General features: G+C 39.8%; 1 protein-coding gene across 6 annotated transcripts in view; it reads left to right on the top strand.

Moving 5' to 3' along the window:
• Positions 1-23,285, top strand: part of USP24 (ubiquitin specific peptidase 24) — a 114,524-nt gene that overhangs the window by 37,985 nt on the left and 53,254 nt on the right. For all 6 annotated transcript variants that reach the window (XM_075936049.2, XM_075936047.2, XM_075936046.2 and 3 more), the window contains exons 10-27: positions 164-322; positions 1,764-1,878; positions 2,451-2,554; positions 6,771-6,878; positions 7,195-7,290; positions 7,388-7,549; positions 10,846-10,953; positions 11,504-11,653; positions 12,339-12,470; positions 13,224-13,335; positions 13,583-13,659; positions 14,641-14,781; positions 14,961-15,014; positions 16,261-16,376; positions 21,633-21,699; positions 21,899-22,009; positions 22,699-22,797; positions 22,879-23,049. In XM_075936049.2, the coding sequence (XP_075792164.2) occupies positions 164-322; positions 1,764-1,878; positions 2,451-2,554; positions 6,771-6,878; positions 7,195-7,290; positions 7,388-7,549; positions 10,846-10,953; positions 11,504-11,653; positions 12,339-12,470; positions 13,224-13,335; positions 13,583-13,659; positions 14,641-14,781; positions 14,961-15,014; positions 16,261-16,376; positions 21,633-21,699; positions 21,899-22,009; positions 22,699-22,797; positions 22,879-23,049 (2,082 nt within the window). The remainder of the gene's footprint in view (positions 1-163; positions 323-1,763; positions 1,879-2,450; positions 2,555-6,770; positions 6,879-7,194; positions 7,291-7,387; positions 7,550-10,845; positions 10,954-11,503; positions 11,654-12,338; positions 12,471-13,223; positions 13,336-13,582; positions 13,660-14,640; positions 14,782-14,960; positions 15,015-16,260; positions 16,377-21,632; positions 21,700-21,898; positions 22,010-22,698; positions 22,798-22,878; positions 23,050-23,285) is intronic.

Raw genomic sequence — 23,285 nt, 5'->3', positions numbered from 1 at the left:
AAACAAAGTATTGTGAATTACAGATCAAGCAGCCTTTCCCGGGTCACTGTTGTTACCCTCTGTGTCTATTATCAGAGTCTAAAGCATGACTGAACTTGTGATTAAAAATAAAATGTCTGTAAAAATGTGTACAGCCATTACTAATGCATGTCTCTCTTAACAGAGGCTAGTTAGTATTCCTGAACTCCTGTCTGCTATAAAGTTACTATGTATGCGCTTCCAACCTGACCTGGTAACTGTGGTGGATGATCTACGCTTGGATATTCTGTTGCGCATGTTAAAATCTCCCCACTTCAGTGCAAAAATGAATTCCCTCAAAGAAGTAAGTTTGACTTTTTGAGTGTCAGGCTATTCTTATTGTATCAAAAGTAGTATCTGAAAGGCAAAGGGGCAGGATAGTTCTAACAAATTATGTGGCCTTGGGAAAGTCTTAATTCCAAGTAAAGAACAAAATAAGTCAGTCTGACAAGCATTATTTTTGCAAGTTAGTGGGTACAAGGATTGTGGTTTCCTCGGAAAGTGTCCAAGTCATATCAGCTTTCTGTAAAGACTATTATTTCAGCTACATTTGAGAGCAGTAGTGTCTGCCAAGCATGGGCTATTCATGGGGTATTCCTTAGTAAGATAAATCTTAGATGTATGCTCAAGTGGAACTGCATTTTAAAGCCATCTAAATTCAGCCTCACTGGATTGTCACTTACAGTATGCAGCTGTAGTCATTCAGTTCTTACTTCCATAGCAGGTATATTTTCATAGTACTCCAAGAAATGTCTCTTAAAAAAGCATAACACATTATATTTATTTGAAGGCTTTCTTGGTTTAGTTTTTGTTTCTGTGATATATTGAGCCTTTCTCAATTGTCATTTGAGTTACTGATTTCAAACATGTTTATCATTAGTCTTGGTTCCTTCATCATAAGTGATCACATTCCCTGTCAAATTACATAAATGCAGCATTTTGGGTTTCATCCAGAACAGGTACTCTGGCCACCATTATCAATAGACTGGACTAAGTATAATGGCTTGCTACTGGACATGGAGAAACCTGTTTTGCAGTAATAAAATTATAGTAAATCTAAAGAAGTTGGTGCTACAGGAGAGCCTTCCTATCTGTAACAGAATGGGATTAGGAAATTTGTGTAATAATGGTATCCCACAGGCTTTTGGCAGTGCACTTTTCTTATACAGGTTGTACCTCCCTTTTGCTGGACTAGGGAGTCCCAGTTCATCCCTGGTCCAGTATAGACCACGGATGTTCCTGGACCACAGAGCCCAGGAACAAGGAGGTCTGGTGCTAGGGCAAGAGCGTGTTAGAGGGTACTGGCAAGTGTGGGGGGGGAAACAGGCAGCACAGCAGAGTTTTCTGTCCCCAGCAGTGGTTGTGGAGCCCCAGCAGTGGCCAGGGAGCTCTGTCCTCTGCCTCAGCCCTGCATCTGGAGCTCCGGCCTTGGCTGCAGAGCTCCAGCAGTAGCTGCATCGGCAGCATCTAGAGAGCCCTCGGGGGGGCTGGGGCAGCAGCGGGGTCGGGCTGGAGCCCTAACCCGGTGGCAGCACAGGCCAGGAGGGAAGAGACCTTTACTGGACTGGCAAATCCTTTGTTCGGGGCCAGTCAGGTCCCCAGGGTGCCAGACCAGTGAGGTCCAACCTATAGTCCCTTGTTTGTTTGTTTTACATTGGGCTGTGTGGAGGAGGGGGCTGATTGTGTAAGAGAAAATGTGATGGGCATAAAGAATACAGCAAGTTTTCATTTTTTGTGATTTATAGGTAACCAAATTAATAGAAGACAGCACTGTATCCAAATCTGTAAAGAATGCAATAGATACAGACCGATTATTAAACTGGCTAGTAGAAAACTGTGTTCTCTCAATTGCACTAGAAGGTAAGCATTTTATCAATTGTTTTACACTATGAATTTTAAACGAATGTTATTGTACTCAAGGGATTGTCAACTGGACATGTTAAAATTTTTTGATACAGTGCCCTTTTTAAAGAAGTACCCTAGAGTTTTTTCTACAGTGTTTTGACAATTTAGAAGGATTCTGAAAATACCTTCACTAACCACACTTCTTCCCCCTTCCGCCTTCTCTAGCTGATGTCTCTTCAGGTGCATTTTCAGCTTTCTTGGTATTATTGGTTACCAGTTGCTAAGTTTATGGAAAGATGAGACATTTTTCAAAGGGCTGAAATTGACTAGATGCTATATGCTGTCACTTACACAAAGAAAACAAGCCTAAAAATATAGAATGATGGGTATTTCTCTGATATACTTTTTTCTTTTAGTAATCTTAAGAGTTATCTGTAATAGCAGGTACAGAATTTTCAGATGGAAGTAATAAGATGTTTCAGGTTGACCCTCTTCCTTTAAATTACCAAGTGCCTTGCTATAACAGATATTCTTCATTATTTTTATATATTGCTCGCTATTTCTAATTTAGCTGTTTGTTCTATTAGGTAATATAGACCAAGCACAGTACTGTGACCGTATAAAGGGAATTATTGAACTGCTGGGCAGTAAATTGTCTTTGGATGAGCTCACTAAAATCTGGAGAATACAGGTAAGCGTAAGTGTTTGTTCTGTTTTATGTATGATTGAAAATGTTGGCCTAAGTTGTGTGATTTTTTTTTTTTTTCTTTTTTTAACTTAGATAACTAAAGTTAGGTACCCAACTTTGAACATAGTGAAAGTCTAGCTGTCTCTTTATGTGCTTGGTCATGATATTTTGTTCTCTCCCTATGAAATCATGATGTACAATTATTAATGGACTTAAATATAGACTCATTCCATTCAGTTTTCTGCCAGGGTTGTTAGCGTTTCTCTTGTCTCATGAACACAATGGCCCTGATAGCAAAAATGCTTGAGAGAGAACTCCTTAACAAGTACACATTTTTCAATTTCTTACAATTGTAACTACTTCTCTCTGCTAAATGGGCTTAGATTCCCGTTAATTTTGTACATGTGTTAATCTTTATTTCCTAATAAACATCTCTCCCTTCAAGGCTGTGCTCCTTGTTCTAGCTCAATGTTTCTCAACCACAGGGTCATGATTCTATGGGGATGTGTCAAAAGGCAATTGATGGGATGGTAGAGTGTTGAAAAGGTTAGAATTTAAATGAAATAATACCTCTTCCCCATCTTCCACACACCTCTACCACTGTCAAGTATTCTCTTAATCTCTCACAATACATCCACATAAATGAAATAAGCTTCTCATTGGTAGGCTTTATTATGCTTTTATAGTGAATGTAAAGGGGTTACAAACACTTTTAAAATTAAAATAAGGGGTAAAACATTGTTAACCTAATGACTATGCTTTCACATTTTCATTTTCTTGGGTGGAGGTGAGAACGAACCTAGCTCTATCTGCTTTTAAATAGTGGGAACTCAAATTCTGTTAATTGTGTCTGGATGTTTCTACTCTTTTACATATGTGCTATTGATAGCCATATTAGTCTTGTTAAATACTAATGTTAAGGTGTAGAAAATGATTCTCAGGTGCTTCATGCAAACTGCTTTTTGAAAGCTCTCTGTCAAAACAGCCTGATCTGAAATTTAACATGCTAGTAAAAAGTTCTAGTCAACTTTAGTCAACTAGTAAAGTTATAGTCAACACACACAATTTAGTCCATTATATTTGTATTAAGTAATTAGTTAACACTTTTGGACACCTTGCTAAGTCTATATAAATCTAGTAAAGTTGGGAATGATAGTAAGTTTCTTGCTCAGTGAAGCTGTGACAGATGTGACTCATCTGGCACTTGTTCTGAGCCCAGCTTTAATAGTTGGTCATCCTGCATGCCTATTTGTGAAGTGGGCTTTGTACTAACAGGCTTTGTATCACTTCTTAAAAGTCTACATAGGATGGCTGGATGGCAGGTTGTGTAAATAGTGCCCTGTGCATAAAACTTAGGTGTGTGTTGGTGGAAGACTTCAATTTTAACTGTATTTTGGGTTGGGAACAAGTATATTTAAGGGAGACCCGAGTCTCATACATGAAGACTTCATACCCAGTAAATTTTCCTCTGTGTCCATCTCCCTCTTGTATTTCAAAAAGCTCGATTTTGTGTGTCAAGGTCTTTCCAGTTATGCTTTGTGTGCTATTCTTTTTTAAGTGAATGACACACAGCAACCTTCGATCTTAGAATAATTATTAATCTCTGAATAAGGAACAGTATAGTATTCTTAGCAAGAAGCTGAAATAAGCTTGATTTGTCCCAGGATAGAAGAACATAATAATCTAAATTCTCTCTTTAGCAAACGAGTTCTGTTCAAAATTTCTAGTGTATACAGTAAAAAAGTTTGTGTCGATAACTTGGCTGGTGAATGCACTGTAGCACATTCAGATTAACATTATGGAATGGGTCTGTTTTCACATCCTGTGCAGGATGGTATTCATGCAAAGTTTTCTAGTTTTTTTCAATGACACAGCACATCACCTCCCATGCAGACAAGGCAATGCATCATTTTAAAGATGTTGCACAAATGAAGCAACTGATTTTTCCCTTCCCTCATCCTTCCCCTTCCCCTTCCCCCATTCTTCAAAACTGAATGTGTAATCTCTGCCAGAAGGGTACTATTTTAGTACATTACTGAACTAGATGACTCTTGAAAGTTGCATAGGAGACATTCATCTATTTGCTTTTTGTTTTTTATAGAAAATTTTGTTTTTTATAGAAAATTTTCAGCTGGGTATCCCCCATTCATTGTTTCAGATTGATTAATTTGCTGTGGAATCAGTATTGATCTTTTTTTTTTTTTTTTTTTTTTAACTTTGTAAAATCTCAGTACAAAGTTGTTTTTGTTTGGGTTTTTTTTTCGTTTTTTATGATTCAATATGGCTAATGTTTGGCTGCAGTCAAATAGGGTTCTTTATCTGAATGACTGTCATTTCATTGTCCAGATCTCAGGAATAGTTCTGTGAATCTCCAAAAGCTTGTCCCTTCCACTAGCAAAAGTTATTGCCTTACCTGCTTTGTCTTTTCTCATTCAATTCACTGGGATGTAAAGCTGACCACCTGAATGCAGGAACTACTTTGAATGCCCCAGCTGCCTTCTGAGAGGCACCAATATTCTAGCCATAATCTCATTTCTGTTTTTATTTCTGATTTTTTTTTAAGGGAGAAGCAGAGCTTACTGGTTAGAACACTACAGGCTATCGGGAGTTTTGGTTTCTATACTCAGCTCTGCTACTAATTTAGTCTCATCTTGGACAAATCGTGTTTGTGTTTCAATTTCCCACTGTGTAAAATCTTATCCTGTATGTGCTGCAAATGGAGAGAGTGGGTTGCACCAAAAAGCAAGTGTGTGAGTGGTGCAGTTTAGCTGTGGGTCTCGTTTATAGTCATGCTTGTCATTGTGGTAATTTGGTAGGATGACTAGGATGTATAGGACACCTGGAAGAAACATGGTGCTGAGAAAGGGATGGAAGCATGGCAAATGTAGGTGGGATTCTGAGTCTAGAGAAGCACACACAAGAAGATGGATGGGAAAGAGAGGAGGAGACAAAGGAATGGTGAAATGTATTCTGGGAGGCATCAAAAAGTTTTAATTGCCCCCCCATAGCTGCTGTAGAGTGAAGGTTTAGGCTTCACTTTTTTATGTATTGCTGACTTCATTAAATTAGGATGACACCATACAGTTTAGGTTCATCAGGAATGCGTTGTTTGGAGCTGCCATCCTCCTGTCAAGTTTTAAATTAACAGCACTTCTGTTCTTGTAATGGTAGAAACCTATAGTTCACGGAGTTCAGTTTTCGTTCCTCCCCTTTCCCCCTTGCAAAAGCTTCCCATGTTCATTCTGTGTTCCCATGGAGGCAACTCCAGAAAGATGCATACTGCCACCATTGCAGTCGGTGAAAGCGCTTCAGCTACAGCTCTCCCACTGTAAATGGGCCTGAGCAGTTGACATTTTCTGTGAGAACCCTTGATTCTGGATTTTACTTCTACCACTATTGCCTCCCCCAGAGTATGGATCTGGTAACTTTCTGGTCGCAAAGCCCACATCATCTCTTAAGCACTCACTGGGTAGTATAAGTTGATGGCTATAGATGCAAGGATTCTGATAATTTTCCTCATGAGAAAACCCTGTGGTTTCAATGGAGGAATGAGAAAAAAGCCTATCTGTCGTTGCTGTGTGTAGTGGTGCCAGACAATTGCAAATAATAACAGGCAAGAAGTGTTTCCTTAGATAATTTTAGACGGAACATCTTGACAAGCAGTAAATTGACAGCTGTGCATTCAGCAAATTGATGGCTGTTGTGGTTCCTCATTCTACTTCTGTGAATTCCACCATCCTACCTTAATTGACGCAATTAGAATTCTATAAGGGTGACCACTGGATGTAGAAATCCTGCAACACCGGTGTTAGCACACCTTTTCCTGTTTCTTAAAATGGTTAAACACAAAATTGAAGATACTGCTGTAAGAGTGAGAAGTTAATTTAAGCTAAGTTACTCTTAGTCTACAGTATCTGCCCAGAATATTTGCAATTAACATATCACTTAACTAATGTCAAATGTTTCTTTTTGAATAGTATTTGAACCACCTTTGAGGTTTGGTAGATTGAGAGTACTATCCTGTCTTGTTCTAGAGTGATTCTCTAAAGATCTACTTTCTTCAGATTTGATCATTCTCTTTTATATCTATCATTACTCAGACATCTAAAGACGTTTTACATGATATGTGTACAGTCAGATAAATCTGTCTTAATTTTCTTCTTTTGGTTCTTGCAAAGAACTAACTTTTGTGTGTCTCAATTCCTTCCCCCTTATTTAGTCAGGACAATCATCCACTGTGATTGAAAACATACATACTATTATTGCTGCAGCTGCTGTGAAATTCAGCTCTGATCAACTTAATCATCTGTTTGTTCTTATTCAGAAGGTAAGCCTTTATCTGACTTGAAATATCTTACTAACACAGGGATGTTGGTGTTTGAACATTTACTGTACAAATAAGATTTTCTAAATACGAATTTCTTTGGAAACATATAATGACTGAGAAGATTAAAATATCTGTTTTAAAAGACTCAGCTCCCATTGTGCTCTTGATTTAATTTTTTTTAAGCTGGGTTTTAACCATGTTATCCGTTCTTAGTGCTAAAGTATGGTCAGGGAGAGATTTCATTATTTTTTTGGAATAGTGTGCCTTGATTAATTATTTGCTGCTATAATAGAAATAATATCTCTTTGCCCTGCAGAGCTGGGAGACAGAGAGTGACAGAGTGCGACAAAAACTGTTGAGCCTGATAGGACGTATTGGTCGGGAAGCACGAGTTGAGACAACCACTGGAAAGGCATGAGAAATAAAATCCGCCATTCTTAAGATAAAGAATAGAGCTGCATCTCTTTTGTAATTACTAACATCCCTGACTATTTATGCTGTTCTTGAAGGTCCTAGAAGTGCTTTGGGAGCTGGCTCATCTTCCAACATTACCCTGTAGTCTAATTCAGCAAGCTTTGGAGGAACATCTGGCCATCCTTAGTGATGCATACGCAGTGAAGGAAGCAATTAAAAGGAGCTACATCATCAAATGCATAGAAGATATTAAGAGGGTTTGTTTCTCTGTAAAATTACTTTTTTCCCAACATGGTATATTTTCTAAAGAGTGGCTTGGGTGATACGGTAAACACTCTTTTCAAGTGACTGGAATTTGACATTTGTCCCATCTTTAAGTTCATACCTTAGAAAAGTTTGAGGGAGGAGACCTTATGTGAGCTAACTTAGGGTATGCCTACACAGTAGGGCTAAAGTTGAATTAAGCTGCACAACTTCAGCTATGTCAGTTGCGTAGCTAAAGTCAAAATAGCTTAATTCAGCTTTTGGAGCTGTCTGCGCAGCAGGAAGTCGAAGGAAGAACACTCTTCCTTCGACTTCCCTTACTCCTTGTGATATGTGGGTTACCATGAGTCGGAGTAAGAAGTCCTCCAGCTCGACATTATTTTGAAATAAAGGCTTGCACTATGTTATTTCGGAATGAGACTCGTAAGTCTCCTGTCTTTTCCTTTAAACAGATGTGCAGTCCAAGGAGTGACTGCATTGGGGGAAAACTTGGGTGGACTCAGGGTTAAAATTTTCAGGTGGAACTACTGTCATGTCAGCGTTCCTTTCATGTAAAACTTTCCAATGTCTAATATTTTCTGGTTTGTCTATAATTTCTTTGTTTTTAAAAAGCATGAAAAATGTCTTCTGGAATAAGAACCCATTTTGCAGCTGAGTTTGCTAACTTGTCTCCTGAGTAACAGCTAGCTGTTGAGGGGAAAGAGGTTTCTTTCTGTAGGCCTGCAAGAATGTACCTGGCTGGCCTTGTTCCATTGTCCAAAACGAGCCATAAAATAAATGGCTCTCTCATGCTCAACTACACATAGACTAACCTTTCTAACACCATCCAATAGGCTTTAAAAAAAAAAAAAAAAACAGATATTGAGGTGCTAATGCAGCTTGCATTCTTGCTTTTCTTCAATGCTCAGAATGCAGATCTCTAGTTGTCTGTCCGAGGGGGAACATTTGTTGCTAGCATATTCTGATGTCCTCTTCTCTTTTTCCTGTTCTTGCTAAAAAGTCCTCAAATTCATCCCAAGGCATCCTTCTGCTATAGTCTTTCTTTTTTTCTTTTCCCACCTGCTGCAATACCTTCATCTACGGTGTTGATAGTGTGTAAACCAGTTTTACAAATGCAGCATGCACCTATCTACCTGCAAGCCAAACATGTACACAAGGGTAAATTAAAATGCTGATGGAGAGAATATTGGTAGCAGTATCGAAGATATGAAGGAGTTTCCAGTGTAGCTTTTTCTGCCATGAACAGGCTGCTGACAATGTAGCATTGATTCTTCACATCTAAACTAGAATCAAGATGCTGCTTTCCCCAATACAATTTGGTGGGCTGTCTTCTATTGTCAAACTTTGTCAGGAATCTATTGTCAAATTCTTATTCTCAGAATCAAACCTTAGGTTCTCTTGAAAAAGTGTCAGAGGGCTCCTTGTGACCCTAAAAATCATTCACTGAGAGAACCACTGATTCTTCTCCGAGTGATGTCCCCATGGGAGTTCCACTGTAGGTGATGGGTCGCCCGGAGCTGCAGATCGGAGCCATGCAAAGCAGTTTCCCCCATTGAGCCGCGCTTGCACAGGAGACATCTTGCGATGCTCCCACCTGAGAGTGTAGCTCGCGCAACTCAACGTTTCCTTTTCAGTTCCTCTCTAACCACTCTTGTCTGCGGACGGAGTTTCAACATCTCCCTCTCTGCCTATTACCTCACGTTGTGCTTCATAGTTACTGCTTAGGGTACGTCTACACTTGCTCCCTAGTTTGAGCTACGGATGCAAATGTAGCTGACTTAAATATTTAAATATCCCGTGCTTCATTAGCATAATCTCGCCCACGCGTTATTCCGCTCAACAGCTGATTTGAACCAGGAAGCGCGCTCTGGGACGTGTTAGTTTGAACCAAGGGGGTCCAGATTATGCTAATGAAGCGTGGGATATTTAAATCCCTGCTTAATTAGAAATTTTGGTCAGCTACATTTGCATCCCTAGCTCGAACTAGGGAGCCAGTGTAGACATACCCTTAGATAGTTACCTTCAATAGTTTTATAAGTTAGCTCAATAGTTTATTAATAGTTTCCCTCATTTAAATTAGCCCCACACCTCACCGCAAAATGTTACCCTACATACTCTTGATATCTGAGCATTGGCCTTCTTTCTGTACTGAACATGAGCATTTTGTAAATCTCAAAGACTTTTTATTTCTATCGCAGAACGCTCAAGAGGGACACCCATTTCATTCCAGTGTATTTCAGGGTGGATATTGACATATCTAGTTAAGTGTCATACTCTGGCCAACAGGCCATTGCAACATTCACCACGAGCACAATCTCCTCAGGCTGCAGCGACTTCCGTGGCCTACTTGAACAACGTCCTGCTATAGACATTTAGGGTATGTCTAGACTACATGCCTCTGTCAGCAGAGGCATGTAAAATAGGCTACCCGACATAGTCAATGAAGCGGGGATTTAAATATCCCCGGCTTCATTAAAATAAAAATGGCTGCCATGCTGTGCTGGATCAGCTGATCGTCGTCACAACGCAGCAGTCAAGACGCGGATGGGTCAACGGGAAGAATTTGTTGAACGCTCCCTTATGCCTCGTGTATGTAGTTCGCGTGGCTCAACCCCTCTCTTTCAGTTGCTTGTGTACATCTGAGTAAATAAGACTCCCAGTAGAGGGGAGGTGCTCCATGACCCTTCCTTCTTCCCCTCTGCTCAGAGTCTTATTTACTCAGGCATACACGAGGAACTGAAAGGGAGGGGCTGAGCCACGCGAGCTACATATTCGGGCGTGAGCGTTGCGAGATGCCTCCTGCACATGCGTGGCTCAACAGGGGAAACTGCTTTGCAAGGCTTTGATCTGCGGCTCCAGGCGACCCATCACCTACAGTGGAGCACCCACGAGAACACACATCTCGAAGAACAGTTATTGCCTTTTTTCCCCCTACCAGCCTCTAAATCCCAAGATAGTAGGTTAAATAATATTTAAGTTTTGTTTTTCCTGACTTCTTTCAATGACTCTCCAACCCAATCTTTCATTGAGTAGCTGTATTTGGTTACGTTTGCCCTCTAAATCTTGGCTTGCCTCTCCATCTTACTTCTGTCAGTCTCATCTTCAGCCATCTAGTGTAATTGTGAAAGCTGAAACAGATTTTCAGTGGAGGGGAACTACAGACTAGTGAGTCTCCTGATGCTGGGTTATGGATGTTAATAAATGGGCTGCTAGGGTTCTTTTACAAGACACAATTATAGTATTGTTCAGCATCTCTATGTGTGTAATTATTTTAACTTTTTATTACTAGTCGTCACAACATCATAATCCCCAGTTTGTGTGGGTGGTACCAGCTTTACGTCAGCTCCATGAAATCACACGTTCGTTTATTAAACAAACTTACCAAAAGCAAGATAAGGTAAGGCACTTGGTAAAATATTTTTGCAAGCACAGTTACATCAATCAAGCTTCTGCTTTTATAACAAAGTTTTAGTTAAAATATGGCATTAATTTATGGCACTTTGAATTGAGGAGTTTAATGTAGTGGTAGTGTCTTTGTATAATTTTAAAATGGTAATTCTTTAATACTTTGTGCTGTCCACTATAAGTGAACTTGGTTGACAAATTTAAGGTCAAAGGTTGTTTTTAATTGACTTTTGACTGAGATAATAAAATCAGTTATGACCTTTAGAAATAAATGGCTCCAGTTTACTACGAAGTTGCACTTCGCATTATGTTTTGAGTTGGAAGTATTTGGCTTTGGAATTGCCTTCTAGGCTGATTTATAAATAGTTGGGGAAGAATGAAAGTGAACCTTTGACTACTTGTGAGTTTTCATAGTACTTAAACCCCACAGTTTTCTTTAAAAAAATAAAATCTAATTCCTGTGACAATGCACAACCTCTTAATATGCCTGTTTGGTTGCTGCATTTCTAACTCTGTCTTTCCATCTCAATATTTCTGCCAAGAGCATTATTCAAGACTTGAAGAAAAACTTTGAGATAGTGAAACTGGTGACAGGAAGTCTAATAGCATGTCATCGATTGGCTGCCTCTGTAGCTGGTCCTGGTGGACTAGTTGGAACAACATTAGTGGATGGCCGATATACTTACCGAGAGGTACTGAACATTGCTTTCTAATGTTAGTTGCTTGAAACTTTCAGTTAAAACTGTTATAAATCACCAAAAATGCCACAGTCAACTGAAACAGGGAAGACTAGAAAATGTAAAATATTGGACAGTTAATGTACAATGTATCTTCTATATATGCTGCTTCTCCTCCCTCCAAAAATTGCACTCTGTTTTGTAATTTGGAATAGAACTATATTGAGCTTTATTACTTGCCTATTAAGTTAAATGGTGGGGTAGCCTCTCTATATGAAAAACTGTGACATAATATAAATGGCTAATTTTAAATTGTGCAGGCTACTTAAAAACAAAAAATACTTTCTTATTGGTATGCAGATTCATGAAAATGTATCTCCGCAGAGCATTTGCAGGGCATATTGTTGAACCTTTGATCTCTTTTTGCCAGGTGGTAGCTCAGGCTAGTTACTACTATGGGGATCCAGAGCAGCCTAGTGTGTTCAGAAAAGAGGACTAAAATGGGGTCTTTTGTTTAAAATAGTTAAAACCAGAAATCATCATTGCAGGTTCTTTTTTTTCCCACATGAAATTCATTGTAGGATCAGTCAGCTTTTTATTCTTCACACTTTGGAAAAGTATAAAAAATGTATTTCTGAATCTAAGCTCTCTTTTGGAAAGATGACAGGTTTTTAAATTATTATTATTATTCCCCTTTCAGTACTTAGAAGCGCATTTAAAATTTCTGGCATTTTTTCTGCAAGAAGCCACCCTCTATTTGGGTTGGAATCGTGCCAAGGAAATCTGGGAATGTCTTGTGACGGGTCAAGATGTTTGTGAGTTAGATCGAGAGGTAAGAAGCCCAAGAGATCAACATCTGGGGATAGAAATGGAATTTAATAGCTCTTTACTGGAATGTGTATATAGCAAATAAATTGTTTTTCATATTCAGTGTCTTCAAATGCCTTACAAAGCACTAATGCATTAGATCCTGTTAGTGCATGGACAGTGTAAGCAAATGGAGCAGCAATCATATGTTTAACTATAAATGTCTTACTGCCTTGAAAACTGTTTTGCTGAAAGGGAATGTTGATCAGGAGATTAGATGAGGGTTCTCTACACTTTGAACTTAGTTGGGATTGGTCCTGCTTTGGACAGGGGGCTGGACTGGATGACCTCTTGAGGTCTCTTCCAGCTTCATGATTCTATGATTTCATCTGAATAGCCAGTGATGATATAAATGAGAAACTTTCCCTTAATGATTTATGCAACAGATGGCTTTAGTAGTAATGCTTGCACTACCTGCTTGTGTAATGAGTAAGAACCTGAGTGCTGGTATGGAATCTGAACCTTCTGCGTCAGAAGAAAGTCTACTGCTATCTGAGTTATGTGACACATGATACATTGTAATAGTGTGTGCAGCATCCGTGCACTTCAGGTAGTTATAGACTGCTGAATTTGACTACCTTTCCTTTTCATGTTTTGTATGCACTCATTACTATAGTGTCTGAAGTAATTTGAAAAAGCAATGTTGATGTACTAAAAGAGTCTTTTGATCTTCAAAATATGGTGGACCATCCACTTTTATAACTGTCCTCATTCACAGATGTGCTTTGAGTGGTTTACAAAAGGACAACATGATCTGGAGAGTGACATACAGCAGCAGCTCTTCAAAGAGAAAATTCTTAAGCTGGAGTCATATGAAATTACTATGAATGGTATGAAAATGGTTTTGGTCACCGTGTCTTAAGAGTAAATATATGCCAGACTACTAGATCATTTTTTAGATCTATAAAGAGCTTTATAAACTAAGTTTAATGTCTTATTAGAAAAGAGATTTTTTCATTATTCTAAATTTTTACTTGTTGTTAATAGTATACATTATTCTTTGCATATTTAATGTCCTGTTCTAATAAAAACAGGAATTTATTCTTAATAAAAATCTTCCATAATTTTTACCTACAGGTTTTAGTTTATTTAAGACATTCTTTGAGAATGTGAACCTATGTGATCATCGATTAAAACGACAGGGAACTCAGTTGGTAAGTGTTGTACTTTCATTCCTGTTAACAAAACATGAAATCTGGGCAACAGGTTCTTTTTTAATATGGTCATATTTGTATTAAAACACCTCAGGTCTTTGGTATTTTCATTACAAATTCTTGCTTTTCAGAGTATTTTACTTTGAGAAATTAAGGATGGGGGGGTTTCTAAATGCCCTAGCCACTGAATGCTGTAAGATGATGTAAAAGATCTCAGGTTGGAATAGAATAATGTCATGAAACTTGAAGACCAGTCCCAGTTTTCCTTTGCATTGTTAATGAGCAAATAAATTTGTAGTGTGTGAAAATTGTATAGCTAAACAAAAAAGAGAGAACTTTAATCTCCAGTTGTTTATTTCTGTACCTTTTTTACAAGATATGTTTAGTAAATTTAAATTTGAATTAAATTGTAATGATTTTCAACTTTTGAAATGAACTTGCACGCTTTCTATAATAAAATTATAGGGCAGTATATTTTTGCAGTATACATCTGGATCTGCTCATTATGAGGGACTGTTTAATTTACATTACTTACCTATGGCATTCATAGACCTGATGTGAAAATTTGCAAGAATAAGTACATGACCGTTATATGCCACCTAATGAGCATTTTAACATAAGTCTTGTTGCTTTTTGACTTATCCATGTGAAATACATTGTTTTGTAGGATTGCTGAACTCCTAAAATGTTCACTTGAATTCATTATTCCATTGCTTGGGTGAGCTTTTTTCCTCAAGTCATTATTTGTCTACATGTGGACAAAGTGGGGAAGACTTAACATTTCTACTGATTATGTAGATTGGAAATTATATAAATTTAGTTCTTATTATATACACATTTTTCTAGAGTTGACACACTGAAAAATATAGCTTCTAAAACTTTAGCCAAAAGTTATTTTTCTAGTAGATATAAAGAAAATGTGATTTTTTTTTTTTATGATTATACATGCTTATAACAAAGTTAAATTTGTCTTTTAAATAGAATGTAGAAAAACTGGAGTTAATAGGAATGGATTTTATTTGGAAAATAGCAATGGAGTCACCTGATGAGGAAATTGCTAATGAAGCCATTCAGTTGATCATAAATTACAGCTATATTAATCTAAATCCTAGATTGAAAAAGGTAAGTATAGTCTGTTACAAAGAAAGGTATTTGACCCATAAGCAGTGGTTTAATATTCTGGAAGTTTATATATATTACACTTAATTTTGGTTCCATGCTTGGTCAATTGATTATTAGCCATTTTATTCTTATGAAATTACTTTTTTACGTGCTAATGTACCTGTCCTTCATGCTTTCAGGATTCAGTGTCACTACACAAGAAATTCATTGCTGATTGTTATACAAGATTAGAGGTAAGTGGCGGACTTAAATTTGTTTGTTCCTAAAGCCCTTTCTGTCTTCAGTGTTGTTTTTCTTGCAGAATTGAAGCCAAGTATTTTGCAGCGTGTTACATAATCTTTACATAAAGTTTTAAGAACTAGAGTAGGGGTGTGGACAAGAGGCTGCCAGCAGGCCATATCTGGCCCACCAAGCCACCAGATCTGGCCCGCAGCTGCCTCGCTGGGACCCTTAAGCACTTTAAATGTAGCTGCTTTTTTCTGGGAGCGAGGAGGGAGACTTTGTGCTCTGTCTGGCCCCTCAGCAAAATCTCTCAGCTCCCATTGGTCAGTTTCCAACCAATAGCTGAGATTTTGTTGGTAGCAGGGGCAGTCAATGAAGCCTCCTTCCTCCCTTCCCCCCCACTCCATTCCTTCACCCTGCCAGGAGCAGAGCCATGTGGAGCAGCTTGCAACTGCAGCCTTCAGGTTCCTGCAAGGTTGCTTACTGGAAGTTGTCTAGATAAGCACCTCCCAGCCAGAACTTGCCTCTGGTATCCCGCTCACCCCTACCCCCCTCCCAACTACCTGCCCCAGGCCACCACCTAAACCCTCTGCATCCCCTTCACCCAGGTCACAACGTCTCAGACTCTGCATCCCCTCCTAGAGCCCCTCTCTCAGGCCAGAAGCCTCTCCTGGACTCTGCACCCCAAGCCTCTGCTCCAGATCACAACCCCCTCCTTCGCCCAAACTCCCTCTGACTCCACACCCCCTCCGGGACCCCAGTCTCCTACCCCAAGATCCCTTCTGCACCCAACCTCTGTCCCAGACCCCAAACCTCCTCGGTAGAAATGTGGCCCTTGACCGCGTGCCAAAATCTTGGAGTGGCCCCCCACTAAAAATTATTTCCCACCCCTGAACTAGAGAATGCAGTGCTATGCTAATCTTAAATTGAAAGTTCATAAAGGAGAATTAATAAGCTTCTGAAGATGTTTGAACTTGAAATCAGTGCAAACCGTTTGATGTGAAGAATGGAATTTTGAATAATGGTAAACATGCCTGTTAAATTGTTTTGTATTTGAAAATCAACTTTATTGAAAGTTTAAGGAAGCTTTTTATTCTGACACAATTTCTGCAATATAATGGATATACAAAAACAGAATGTAGTTAAACTTTGTAACCTTTCCTATTGCCTAAATAGGAAGATTTTTAATAGTTTTCTATTAATCACTCTAGAATATGGTATAAAGGCTCTTTTGCGTGGGTGTGTTTTGCATTGTAGGCAGCCAGTTCAGCACTCGGTGGTCCGACATTAACACATGCTGTTACAAGAGCTACAAAAATGCTTACAGCTACTGCTATGCCTACTGTAGCAACATCAGTGCAGTCTCCCTACAGGTAAGTCTGTGTTAAGAGCATGAGTGTCTACACTCAGCACTCAAATTTATGGGGGAATTATCTTAACAGTAATGTATGTGGCAGGAGAGTAAACACTCCTGTTGAATACAACCTCACATTTTGTATTCCAAATCTTTTTACAACAGAAGATCCATATTTTTTTCTGAAATACAAGGTAAATATAGGCCAGCAACACATTTTGGTGATAGTTCCTCTGCATGCTAAATACAATCAACTGGGCTTCCATTATTTAAAAAAACAATGCTCTACTGCATTGCATTTCTGGTAAATCATTGGCTCACAGAGTCATCAACAATGGACTATTTAGCTTCTCCTCTTTGGAGTCCTCTTTTGGAGTTGTAGAGCTTCCTTCCCATACTGAGCATATGAAGGCAAGGAGTTGAGATTATTGAAAGACATCCATAGTGAGAGAATGTAGAAGTGAGGGGAATATGTGTGGACTGCCTTAACTGGAGATCAGAATTTAATAATTATCAAAATGAACATTTTGAGTGTTAGGTTGGTCAGTCTTAAAAGATCGCCATCATTGCTATACTTGTAGACCGAAATCTTAGATTTCAGAGCTCCACAACTGTGTGTGTAGAGAATGGCAATTTTATTTTCACTGTCCATCTCCTTTTATGACCAGGAATATACTATTGGGTCCTATGCCAAGGTTTGCTTACACACAGTATTCAAGTGTTTGTATTAGTGGCCAGATACAAGAATAGCTTTCTATATGTGAATTAAAACCCGGTATTTAGGAGGAGAGGATAGTTACTCCGCACTGTGTAGTAGGGATATAAGCGAATAATTGACTACTCACATTCCTTCCCCACTGTCACTGTATCAGAGGCAGAAAGGGATGGGGGGGAAGCAGGAGCCAGTGCCCCCCAGCACTGTCTCCACAGTGCCGCCTTCCCCCACAACCCCCCCCCACCAAGCTGCTGCCTCTATCAGTCAGCAGGGCAGGGGAGGCTGCCGCAAAGCAGCCTCTGTCTGCAGCGAGCCTGGGTCTGCCACAGGCAGAAGGTGCTCCAGCAGAAGCCACTGTCCTGGGGGGGGGGTGGTCCTAGTTCCTTGCTGGGACCCCCACTTGAACACGTGCTGCTTCAAGGCAGCCTCCCTTGCTCCCTCCATCCCCCCCCCCCCCCCAGCAGCCTCTATCCACAGGTAGCTCAGACCCCTGCGGACAGAGTCTGCTGCCACCCTGTGCTGCTGCCTCTTTATCAGAGGTAGCAGCGTGGGACAGTAGGCAGCTGGTCTGCATGGGGAGCTGTTTTTTAAACTGGCTTCCCTTGCAGACCAGCTCCTGCCTGGCACCTGCACTGCTGCATCTGATACAGAGGCAGCAACGTGAGGTAGTAAGGGGCTCCCCAGGAATGCGGCCGTACTTAACTGGATGCTGGCCCTGTGCCCAGGGACTACAGAATAGTCAACGAACTACTAAGAATTCATGTGGAAAGTAGACTATTCTGTTACCCAATAGCTAACATCCCTACTATGTAGGAAGTTCTTTTCTTAAATGGATTTTTTTTAAGTAATGTATGGTCAATATCATGGACAAATATTTGCTTACCTAACTTTGTGTGTCTTTCTTTTTAGTGAAAAGTTCCTTTCCTTGTAATATTTCTGTTTCTCGGTGTACATTACAGCCACTCATACAGTAGCTTTTCATACTTGGAAGATCTGTGATTTCATCGATGTGGATAGTCTCACCACTGATGCAGACTGTGACTTTACATGCCATCGTGATTTGCAGTTTTCATCCATGTCCTTCCATGAATCCTGATAGAGGATCCACCCGACGTTTTGGCGGCCTTCCTCTTTTTCTTTTCATGTCTCAATACCAATGGAGTATACTCGCTGTCTCAGTCTCGCTACATGGCCAGTCCATTTCCTTTTCTGGTTGTACATAACTTGGATGATATCATTGACATCACTTCTTGCATGCAAGTCGTCAATAGTAACATGCTGTAGCCAACTTACACCCACCATGTGTCTCTTCATTGCTCTTTGGGTGGTTTGCAGCTTTGATTCTTCTGTAAGCATCATATTCCAGGTTTCACAGCCATACAGCATTATCAGAGGAATACTAGTGTTAGAGAGATGGGCTTTTGTGGTGGTGGAAAGTTTTTGGAATCAACAAAAACACTACGCAGATTCCCAAAGGCAGTCTAACCCCGTCTCCTCCTCCTGCTCAGTTCCAGGCCCATCTCGTTGTCCATCTGCAACGCTTGTCCAAGATATACATATTGATCCACCAGCTCAAGAGACTCTCCATCCAACTGCATGATGTACTCTGAACAATATGTATTTTTCATCCCCTTCATTTTTCCAGCATGGACCATCAGGCCGATCTCCTTTGCATTCTTGATGTCATTGAGCAGGATTTGCAGTGTTTTGATTCAATTAGGACGATGCCATCTGCAAAAAGGTGCATCTGAAGAACCTCACCATTAATCAGAAATCCATCTTTCATTTCAGTCCTCCACAGGACGTCTTCCTGGACACTGGCAAAAAACTTTTGTGAACAAACGTCGTCCTCCTTTATGCCTTGCTTAACTTTGATGATTAAGGGATCATCAAATAGTGTGATTTCACTAGTTGCATCAATCATGGAGTCTTGTATGATTCTAACATACACAGGGGAGACTTCCTGCAAAAGGAGAGCATTGAGAGCTGTGTTTTGTTCCACCAAGTCAAAGACCTTTTTAAAGTCAATAAACAACAAGTGTAGTAGAATAGTGATAGAAATGTAGTAGGATCTTGGACACTACACCTTTTGTTCATCGGTGTGACCACAAAAACGTGGTCCACTGTGGAGAATCCCCTACGAAAGCCTGTCTATTTCCTCCTCATATTTTCTTCAAGGACACCTTCAATATGGGCATAGATCATTCTCATAAAGACCTTTATAGAGATGAGAAAGCAGGCAGATGGGTTGATAGTTTCAAATGTCTTCAGTCACTTTTTTTCTGCAGAAGAACAGTTCTCTTCAAATCTTTTGAAATTCTCCCCTCTTTAACATGTCTTGAGACTCTCTCACTAGGGCTTTTAAGAGTATATTGCCTCCCGCTCCAAGTTCTGTGTGTGCTGCCACTCTTCCCAACTTCATCTTCTGAAGGGCCGCTGCCACTTCTTCACAGAGCACATCAGGTTCAAGAGTGACGGAGCCCCAGGCTCCACTGTTGTTGCTGATGAAAATAGTTTGCTGTAAAAGCCCCAGCAAACTTGTTCCATTTCACAACTGCTGCTTGTTCTTTTACTATCTTCATCAACAAACGTGCTTGAAAGAGTTCATTTTAGCTGGATTTCACACCGAGCTCTTCGCAAACTCTTCAACTGCCTTTTTTTGTTTTCCAAGGCGATACAGCTCAGAATCTTTTTTGCTTTCTCCTCAATATTTTACAGATGAGCTTATACTCCAGGCTGGTATCACACTTGGCTGCCATGTCTTTCCACTTGGCAAGAAGATCAAGCGTTCATTGGGTTTCTGGCCTCCTTTGGTTTGTTTACAGTGGCAGCAGTTTTACATTTGTTGAACCTTGCTAAAAATTGTAGTCGTAATCCAAATCAATATCTTCAGTTACATCTAGTTCCCATGATTCAGAGTCAAAAGCATACTTAAACAGATCTGAGCGGAGCTATTCTACCCGCACACAGTGCCTAACTCTTGCCTCTCTCCTTTTTTCCCCATATGATGTTTATTTTGACTCTCGCTCTAACCAGTTGATCTGACTATATACAGATGGCTGATTCCAAAATGACTGTTAAATCTATAACCAGTTGTCTCTTGTCCACCAGGACATAATCAATTTTGTTTCTTATTAGGTCATTCAGTGCTTGCCAAATCCATCACCTTCCAACCCTCTTCTTAAAGAAGGTGTTCATGATGTATTGATGTGAGGCTTCCGCATAATTGACCAGCCTTTGGCCCTTTTCATTTCTTATACCCAAACCATATTGTCTGATGTAATTTTCTCAGTCTTCCTCTGTACCCGCCTTGGCATTGAAGTCACCAAACACCACCAAGTATTTTGTTTTTGTCTGAAGAATCCTATCAAGTTCTTCATAATACCTTTCCACTTCCTCATCTTCTGTAGTGGATGTTGGTGCATAGGCTACAATTATTTTCATGGTGGCCTGTTTGCTTACGCTCATTATGAGCGCTCTGAAACAAGATGATAAAATTGTCCAAGAAATCATGATTCCTGCCATCTTTAGGCGCACAATAAATCCAACACTGCTGACTGTTCCTTTCGCTGCTCCCAGGAGAATTTGTGATCCATTCTTCCATTTTGCCACAACTTCCTTTTTTCTTCTGGTTTCAGTTATGGCAAGAAAATCAATGAGAACGAGATGCAGTTCTTCCAGCAATATGTCGACCTCCTCATCCCTTGAGAGGGGTTGCATATTACGTGTGCCAACATATAAACTAATACAAATGAACGGTCTCAATACTGCGAGATTCTTGGCATCCTCTGTTCCCGTATCCATCACCATCACTAGGGAAGCGAGGGGCAACTGCACAGGACTGAAAGTCATGCTGTATTATTGTAGTGTTCATAGCTGCTGTGACCAAATCATCGCCTGGTGGCCAAACTTTTAGTGATGAAGCTCTCCGTATTTTGCTAGACTGGTCCTTGGACAGTGGATACACAGTCCACCGCAAGCTTAAGCTCCACTGGCATAGCTTTTGAGACACCAGGGTCACCTCCATGCCATGATGAGGCAATGGAGTAGGATTTTGTGGAGGAGCTTTTCATTTTTACATTTAAATGTCTGTGATTTTTAGAAGAGATTTTTTTTTAACAATCTCAATATAAGGAATAAGACAAAATCTAAATGGTGAAGTTTTCTAAACTACCAAGATTATTGCTGTTTAAGAGCCATTTGGTCTGTGAAATAGGAGATCTGGGAGGGGTGGGAAAGGGGGAAGACCTTTGACCATCATCCTTGAGGGGGGGAAAGCTGATGTATTTGTAAGTGTATGTGTGGTGGTATCTGGGCACAGGAATGGGCCTTTCAGACATGCACAATATTTGTCCCCAGATCTAGCCTGACATAGGAAGTGTAAGTTAAGATTTTCACTCTATTTTGCCAATATGTCTCAATCTAGGTACACTACCTCAGAGCGAGAGTTGTATTGTGTCTCTATTAAATTGAGTTTTTGCCTTCGGTAAATGTCTTTTTTGTGATTGGACTGAAACCACTCGCCTCATACTTTCTAAAATTTTGGATACATTTTTTTAGGTCAACTAAACTTGTGATAATTGAAAGACTGCTACTTCTGGCAGAACGCTATGTGATTACTATAGAGGTGAGAGATTTTCCTGTTAACATTCATGTCCTTTCTCCTAACTAGACAAAAATGTAGATGGTAACTCAGTGTTTGTAATAATACCATGAATTGTTGAGGCACGTCTATCTTATAATCAGTAACTACTTAATACTGTGAAAATGTTTGTTCTTCCAGAATTGTTTTCACTGTTGTTGTTGTTTTTTTCTTCTTCTTATAGGACCTTTATTCTGTTCCTCGTACTATTCTACCTCATGGTGCATCTTTCCACGGACATCTTTTAACGCTTAATGTTACATATGAGTCTACCAAAGATACCTTCACTGTAGAGGTATGTTTACCCAAGTTATGTGTGTTGTTTATTTGTGGAAACATAATATTCATTAACTACGTCATGTTGCATGGATAACTTGAAACACAAGCTAGAGAAGTGTAATGGGTCCTAGCTTAAAAATCACATTTTTCTGAGAGCTTTGTGTACACATCTAAGATTGTAATAACGGAAGGGTTTGTGGAAAGAAAATTTTTCTTGAAGTACTTAGTATAATCCAAGGGTTCTCTAGTTTCATTGCACTGTGCCCCTTCTGACAACACAAATTACTACATGACCCCAGGAGGGGGACTGAAGAATGATCCCTTGGGCAGGGGGTTAGTGTCCAAAGGCTTCAGCCCCAGGTGATGGACCTGTAACCTCAGCCCCAGCACCCAGTGCTTGACAACCTCAGACTTTGACTGTGGTCCCGGGCAGTAGGGTTTGGGCTTTGGCTCTGGATCTCATCCAGCAAGTCTACCACCAGCCCTTGTGACCCACTTTGGAGACCTGACCCACAGTTTGAGAACCACTGGTTTAGTCACTTTCACTCTTCCCGTGTGTAGTTACATCTCTCTGGCTGAAATTACCTTTAACATCAATAGAGGAGCAGAAAAAAAAACATTTAAAACCATTAACAGAATGCTTAAAAAACTCAGGCCCTAATTTTGTACGGCTCCCGTCAAACTAAGTATTGTTTTATTTTACAGGCTCATAGCAATGAAACTGTGGGAAGCATCAGGTGGAAAATAGCAAAGCTGTTGAACTCTCCTGTGGATAATATACAGATATTTGCAAATGATAGTTTGGTATGTTAATTAGTTACCTTTTGCCTTGTGAGTTTGAATTGTTTCTTTCACCAGAACTAAGCATTAAATACTTTGTCGCAGCTGACAGTAAATAAAGATCAGAAGCTTCTCCACCAGCTGGGCTTCTCTGATGAACAAATACTTACAGTAAAAACATCAGGAAGTGGAACCCCCTCCGGGAGCTCTGCCGATTCCTCAACCAGCTCCAGCAACAGTAGTGGCGTCTTTAGTTCATCTTATGTGATGGAACAGGTACAGTATAATGGGCTGAAATCTGCTTTTACAGTGCACCCTGTCACGAGCAAATCACAATTGGGATGAAGAGGTAGAGTAAGCTAAAACTGTAGTCCTTTGCTTCCAGAGATTTGATTATTCAGATTCTGCTATATACAGAATTAAAGAGAGAGAGTTTGGCTTGTGTTTGGTTATACTACAAAATCAATACTCAAGGCCAGATTCATCTCAGATTACTTAGGATTGGAATAGCA

Source organism: Pelodiscus sinensis, chromosome 9, assembly GCF_052426305.1.
Source record: "Pelodiscus sinensis isolate ZL-2025 chromosome 9, ASM5242630v1, whole genome shotgun sequence".
Taxonomy (NCBI): Eukaryota; Metazoa; Chordata; order Testudines; family Trionychidae; genus Pelodiscus; species Pelodiscus sinensis.
This window is presented reverse-complemented; position numbering and strand designations above follow the sequence as displayed.